The following is a 7,684-nucleotide window of genomic DNA, read 5'->3' on the forward strand; positions in this document are numbered from 1 at the left end:
CTTAAACCTATAATAATAGTGTTAGTAATATTAATTAAATCAAGTTGTATGCTAGCTTATTATTTATCACCATCTTACCTCAATTTGCTAGAAATATTATGGCTGTGGTTAGTTATGTTGTGATAATTAGCCACAATCATGTGATAGCCAGCCAATTGTAAATTGAAGTAAGAAGATGGTAAATAATGAGCTAACATACAACTTGATTAATTAATATTACTAACATAGACCCTAAAATAATTAAATAATAAATATTCGATTTACTTGTTCATTTAAGTAAGTTTCAGAAATTTAAATTTTTTTTGTGCGTGCAATAATTTATTAGACAACGACAAATCTTTAAATAGAACTTAAATTTACGATTTTTTAGCCGGTGAGATTGAAAAATATAGTGGAGGCATGGACAACCAGTGAATGATTGTGTGGATTTTTCAATATAAACCAAGATCTAGCATTTTTCAATAAATGAGGAACTTGGCAAAGGCATAAGAAGAAAATTGTCATCAATAGCCATTGTTTTGTCAGAATCTATCTACATTACATCACTTACTGTACACTAATGTTTATACCTAAATATAAATGTAACAAAGAATAATTGTGTATGAATTATTTTATCTCTAGATTAAACGAATTTTAGTGCATCCAATTCCAAACACAACCTAAGAGTCAGGCTCAACTGGATACAAATCACCACAATTCTTGTTACAACTGCTTCCACCATCAAACACAAGCTTCAATAAGGCCACAGCTTTGCTCTTCCCTTTGGCGCTACCATGCTCCTGCACGTACACGATCCCATCCAAGGCCTCAACAGAAACGCTTTTCTCTCTAACTTCCATAACCGTTTCTTCACCACTACACCTCACCAAATTCAACAAACCCGAAACCGCATTCTCCTTCGTCCTCAAGCTACTTCCTTCGCACTCTAACAAACTCGACAACAACGGAATCCCCGAAACCTCACGAAACGCTTTTTCGCTCTCCTCGCACCCCGCAATTTGCGCTATGACTGCAGTCGCATCTTCCATGATTCCAATTTTTTTAATTCTCTCTTTTGCAACCAGATGGAATAGCGCTGATACCGCGCCGAGTCGGACCATTATGGCCCGGTTCGGCGGATGCAGCGCTATTCCAAATGACGCCTTGAGCGCGTCCTTCACTGATCTCCTTGGTGAATCGGAAGATTCGATTATGCCAATGAGAGAGTGGAGGACGTCGCTCCTAGCACCTACTGTGGGACGGAATTCGGGGACGAAGGAGAGGAGGCAGTGGAGTGTGGCTGCGGCGGACTGGACGGCGTTGGGGGAGGATGAGGTGGCGTGGCGGGACAGGAGGTGGGCGATGGCGTCGAGGAGATGGTGCGTGGAGAGAAGTGGGAGGCGGTCGGAGATTGAGATGTTGAGGAGAGTGGCGGCGGCGTTGTCCTGGATGGAGTGGGAGGAGGAGAAGAGGGCGTCAAGGAGGTGGGGGATGGCACCAGCAGCGGAGATGATGGGACGGGCGGCGGGGTCTTGGTTGGAGAGAAGGCGGAGATGGCGGAGGGCGGCGAGGCGAGTGGTGTGGGATTGGGAGGAGAGGTTAGAAAGGTGGGTGTTAATAGTTTGATGTTTGAGATCCATACAGAGGTTGGTTAAATTGGGATTTGGTTATTTGTTTCATTGTTTATGTTGGTTGGAGTGTCTTCTTGGTGAAAGGGAATGGCAGATGGCCTAACAACATGGCCTTAATGGTTGACCCCAAACTTGAAATAAAAAAAAAAAGGACATCATCTTCATTGACAGCTAATCAATTTGGGTTAATCGAGAGTTAGTTTATTTAAATCTCATTTTATCCATATAGAAATTTTTTGGGTTGTAACAAATATTTAAATAAAATTTAAATTTATTTTAGATTAATTTTTGTCGAAAAAAAAACTTTCATTGACAACTTTCAGTGACGTGGGGATGTTAAATGCAAGAGTCTTGCTAGGAAGCCAATGACTTATTTATACAATATGTATAATAGGTTATTGAGTTATAAAATAGTAAAAGTATAGATAACAAACAAAATTTTTGAACAATGTAAATTAATAAGATTAAAAGAGTAAATTTAATTAGTAGCATTAAATTAGGGTGTAGTGTATTTTAATTTGATTGGTGGTTGTTCATGTTCAAAATTTTCATTGTTCCCCTAGCACTCCCCTACAAAATAAACATCTCCATACTATCTAGAATAACTAACTGATTTATGGGTTCACCAAGGATCGAATTCTTGATTTTTCGAATTTAGAACTCTAATACCATGTCATGATACCACTCATCCCAAAAACTTCAGCCGATAGAAAAAGATAATACTAATAGTTATATCTCTAATACTCCCTAAACTTCTATTGTACAAATATTTCATTAGCTACTCATATTTTCCCTAATGCAAATTTACTGTTTGCATTAGAAGTTTTGGTTGGGCAAATTACATGGTTGATTTAGTCCGTTTTACCATGGATCACTTTGAGCTTGTTTGAGATAACAACCACTCATGCGTTTTTTTTTTCTCATCATGAGGGTGAAAAAGAAGCTCGGTCTTCATTGAAACTGGAAACTGAGACTAAGTTATCTATCACTCAATCAACAATTTAAGATTGGTAGTTGAGTTTCACAAAATGTCAATGATAAAACGTTATCAATAGTTCCCTTTATTATAACTAACACACTATCATAATTTAAAATATTATTTTTACACCAAAATTAATTATTATGATTAATTTTAGTAGTTAATTTTAATAATATATAATTTTTATTCTTTTATAGGAAGATTCAATTAATATATTTTGTGTAGTGGTGGTACGGTGTGGAGATTGTGATTGATGGTGGAGAAGAGAGTGATGGAGCAGCGAAATAGAATAAAGACAATTAAATGCTTAAGTTGATAAGAGCGTAAAAAGTGGTTGGTTATGTGAGTGTGAGAGATGCTCAGTTCATAATCTCCAACGACAATAACAATAGATTATAACCCGTGACCATATCCAAGTATCCAACATAACATTCAAAACATAATAATTATTAATAAAATAATAATAATAATAATAGTTCCATACAGTATTGCAGCTCAAAATCTTGTACTATATAGTCAACAAGAAAACCTTAGCTTACTTAATATGCCTAATTAAACCCTTAAAAGCCATCACCCAAAAACAAATTTCTAGTGCCAATTTGACAAACAAGACTATTATTATTCATGACAATGCAATTCCTGAACACAGAAAAAGGAACCATTATTATCTATTTGGTGCAAAGCTCACGAGCAACACCAAGCCTTGAGTTGGGAATGTCAAAGAGCACACGGTGGTTTTGTTGTTGCATGTTGGCTATCACATTCAGCACCGAGTTCACGTTATCCGGTGCCGCCGCCATGGCCAAGCATGTCGTGCTTCCGGCGGTGCTATGTATCAGAATATTGTCCTGTGGCAATGTCACGTTCATGCCCGAAAACATGAACGTTATTGTGGGTGCAACTATTGGGACCGTGTAACATGTGTCGAATCCTCCTAAACTTGTCACGGTCAGGTTCGCTCCAACTCTTCTCCGGAATTCATCTCGCACGGCCACGTAGGCCGGCGAAACTAGCCGGGTGAATACCGTACCTGTACACATTTGATCAAATTAGTTAATCATGATCATGATTAGAGTATAATTAAGATTAATTAGATCAATTAACATTATTTAGTATATCTAAATATTTATTATATAATATTATATTTTTATTATTTCGATTATCTTAATACTTATAAATATTTTTTTATATTGTATTATTTTACATAACTTAAACCTTTTCTAACAACCATAATTAGCTTAATTGTTATTTGTCTAAATTGTATCTAGTTTTTCTATATAGTTTTTTTTGGTATACTAACTTAAAAAAAATCACATTCAATTGCATAAGATTGGGGAGTTTTAATTTTTTTTAATTATATTTTAGAAAATATGCTTACTTTTGGTGCATGAAATTGACGTGTGATCCAATCAACCCTAGCACACTTTGACAAAATTTGTTCAAAATTATAAAATAACTTCCACTTTCTTAGGAAACCAAAAAAAAACTTCCACTTTCTTAGGCATCATTATAAGTTTATAACATGAAGACTAATTGATTGGACTTTTCTTTGAATAACGCTGTAATTGAATAAGATAATTAGATAAGATACCTACCACTATGCTTTGAATTAAAATCATTATGACAAGGAAACAAATCTTTATGACCATGTCCAAATTACTGTTTTCGTCAATTCCATAATAATTATTAATCTCTTCGGCCTTAATAGCACTACCAGATAATCTAAAAATAAATATTATAGGTTGAAATCTTATGGCCCACTTTTTCATAATTGAACATTTTTTACTCGATGTTGGTTTTTTTTTTTTTAATAAAGTATATTTTAGAACAAGTCAAATCAGTCCATAAAAATCTGAAGAAAAATAAAAGACCATATTTGAAGGCGAAAGAAATTAATTACCAGAATCAAAGATGGTGCCGGCTCCGGTGGTCGGGTTGAACGCCAAAGCCGCCGGAGGAATATCAACAACTCTCCGGCCAACCCTAATAGCAACCAAATTAACATAGTAGAGTGATGATCTTCTTGGATTTTTGAGAAGAGGAGTGAACTTGATCCTAATGGGCTGAGCAACAGGCCCAAGTCTCAATGACCCAGAAAAGTTAAGGGACTTAAAGCTTGGTAAACAGTAAGAGAATGTAGACTGGTAAAGGTTTTGGGTTTGTGACAAAAGTGATAATGGGCCACGGCCCAGGCCCAATAATCCCTGTGGTGGGGTTGAAGGCCCAGTAGTCTTGGAAACACAACCGAAAGTGTAGCTTGGAATTGGGTCAGTGGCAAGGGTAATTGTGTCTTGGGCTAAGTTAGCTGCAATAGATGAACTTCCATACGTTAAGTTGAAAGAGCACGCGCTTCCACTGCAACTGGGATTGGGTACCTGAAAAAAAGTTTCACATTCACGTTAATGACATGTTGCTTTCGCAAAAATGCAAAATATGAGTCCCGTGAACTTAACCCCGCGTGGAACCAGAACATGAAGCGCGTGAACATGTTTGTTTACTTTTTTGTTTTTTAATTATTCTATAGATATGTATAATTTTATTAAATTTTTTTATTAGGTCTTATTTTTTTTTTATTAAGTCTTTATATCATATCAGATTTTGTAATTAAGTCTTTACTGTGATAAAAATGTTAGAATTAACAGAATATTCCGTTAAGTAAAACGAATATGCTTAAGACTTGACTGAATATTCTATATAATTTAACAGAATCTATTAATTTTAACGTTTTTGTCACGATAGGGACATAGTTACAAAATCTGATATGGTATAAGGACCTAATTGAAAAGAAAAAAAAGTATAAAAACCTAATTGAAAATTCGATAAAATCATAGAGACTGATAGAGTAATTAAACTTTTTTTTATTAATTGCACGTCGTATCTCCCAACTTGATAGGCCAGCGACTAATTTACTGTGGATCTAAGCTCCATTTAACAATTTGTCGTTGGTAACTGCATACATAATGTAAAATTTGAATCTCTAATATTTGTTTAAATGAGTGAGTGAACCAATCACTTTACCAACCCAAATCAATTACACAGTAAATTATAAATTGTTACATTATTAAGATAATTTAGCTTTAAATTTATTAATTAACAATTTATATAAATACACAAATTTAATTGAATAATTATATAAAATATTTTATATCGTTGTTATATCAAAATTAAGCCTCTAAAGTAAAGCTTTAAAAAAGGGGAAAAAATGGATGATCCATGAGCATAAGGTTTTCAAAGTTCTGAAGTTATTGAGTCAATAAATACATTAAATTTGAAACTTAATAGTTTACGATAAAAATTTGTATGTTAGCAACATGAACAAGTCCTAACTAAATACTAGATTCTCTAGTGAAAAATTCACACCTTACTCTATGTATATATAAACAAAAAAAGAAAAAAAAAATTAATTATTGTTTAATTTTCAAATAAAATATTATTCTTAGAAATTGGTTGAACTGTAATTACACATAACTAGAAATATGAGAGTTTGAGTCTACTAAATTATGTTTTCTTCCCAAACACATAGTCAAAAATCACGTGCAGATCTAGAGAGTATGTGCACATAATAAAAAACAGTAGCACTTTTTCTTGCTGGGTCAGATTCCTCAAAATTATTAGAGCAAATAATTCATCAGAAAAATGGAAAAGACTTCCTCTGAATAATTAATCAGAAACGGAAAAGAAAAAAAAAAGATAGACGGGGGAGGATGTAAATCAAAAGAAAAGTAAATAATTTGAGTAGTGTCTTTGCTTTTGTTTTTCATATTCATGTAAATTAAAACATGAACGTGCAGTTAAATGATTTGAGAGTCGTTAAATTTTCATCTAATGGCTATCAGTTATCAACTCTACGTAAAGTTAACTGCACTTGAGTTTCCATCATATTAAATTTTTATTTATTGTATTTTATATTGATATTTAAAATTTAAAATTCAAAAAATACTTCGCTTGCTATTTTTTTCGAAATACATTTACATTCGCTTGAAATAAAAAGTGAAAACTTATATATAGTTATCTTTATGTAAAGTTAATATTTAAAAATCATTAGATAATTTAATAAATTTAACCAAATTATTATCTAACAATTTTTAACTATCAATTTCATATAAAACCAACTGGACGTAAATTTTCACCGTAACGGATATATGACAAATTGACAACAATAGAGAGTAGAGACACACAAATGCAGTTTATGTGACATCATTGTGTTTTGGTTTCATGCTACAAACTAACCCGTGAACACTAACAAATAACTAATAATAAAATAAATAATAAAAATAATGTTATTCCCCATTTACAAAATCATCACATTATATACCTAGTCAACTTTTTTCCTTTCATTCTCTCCATCTTGTATTTATAATTGATATTACAAACCGGAATAATTAATATATTTGAACTCAATTTAGTATAAAAACTTAAAACATTGATGATAATAATAATATTTAAAAATATTTTTGAAAACATGGACACCAATATTTTAATGTTCATCTTATGTAAACATCAAATTTACAAGGATTATAATATAAAATACCCATATTAACACCAAAAAAAAAAATTACGATCTTACTTAAGCGAACGATTGAGTTGAGTTAAAGTTGACGAGTACCTGATAGCACTGAGGAGAGCCACAAGTAACATTTCTAAATGAGGTAGATCCAAGAGGAGCAAACAAAGTGGAAGAACATCCATCACAAGAAGTGCAAGGAATCCAAGCAACATCATTGCTAGTATCCATAGCCAAAAGCAATGTCTGAGGTGGATTTCCAATTTTAGCCCTGACAATGTAAGTAGGGCTCTGAATGATCTGCCTGCCTGAGGCAATTGGGACAACAGACCTGCCTGCCACAAGACTAGTTAGGTATTGAAGTCTGCCTTCATCTTTGGCTTGCATTTGGAGCACAGTGTCTTGCCATGAGAGTGGCTTTGGTGGTTTCACATGGAACACTTGGAGTGTTGAACTATGTTGTTCAGATTGGACTACTAGTAGGAGGAGAATGGTGAGTAAAATTGAGAGCTTCATGGTTGGTGTTGGAACTTTTTAGTTTGGTGATTTTAGAGGAGAGAATACCCAAGTGCTATATATACATGTAGTCAT

The 7,684-nt window shown here is 33.6% G+C and overlaps 2 protein-coding genes and 1 long non-coding RNA gene across 3 annotated transcripts; all 3 read right to left on the reverse strand.

Moving 5' to 3' along the window:
• Window positions 489-1,841, reverse strand: LOC107621648 (protein spotted leaf 11-like). The gene has a single exon (XM_016323678.2). The coding sequence runs from the start codon at window positions 1,617-1,619 to the stop codon at window positions 660-662; it is 960 nt and encodes a 319-aa protein (XP_016179164.1). The 5' UTR covers window positions 1,620-1,841; the 3' UTR covers window positions 489-659.
• On the reverse strand, window positions 3,021-7,650 carry LOC107623319 (aspartyl protease AED3). Its single transcript, XM_016325527.2, has 3 exons — window positions 7,196-7,650; window positions 4,490-4,964; window positions 3,021-3,619 (listed from the first exon to the last, which is right to left on the reverse strand). Exons 1-3 carry the CDS (start codon window positions 7,607-7,609, stop codon window positions 3,258-3,260), a joined length of 1,251 nt encoding a protein of 416 aa, XP_016181013.1. The 5' UTR covers window positions 7,610-7,650; the 3' UTR covers window positions 3,021-3,257.
• LOC110267381 lies at window positions 3,942-4,483 on the reverse strand. Its single transcript, XR_002354906.1, has 2 exons — window positions 4,077-4,483; window positions 3,942-4,045 (listed from the first exon to the last, which is right to left on the reverse strand). It is a non-coding gene; the product is annotated as an uncharacterized LOC110267381 (long non-coding RNA).

Source organism: Arachis ipaensis, chromosome B10, assembly GCF_000816755.2.
Source record: "Arachis ipaensis cultivar K30076 chromosome B10, Araip1.1, whole genome shotgun sequence".
NCBI classification, from domain to species: domain Eukaryota; kingdom Viridiplantae; phylum Streptophyta; class Magnoliopsida; order Fabales; family Fabaceae; genus Arachis; species Arachis ipaensis.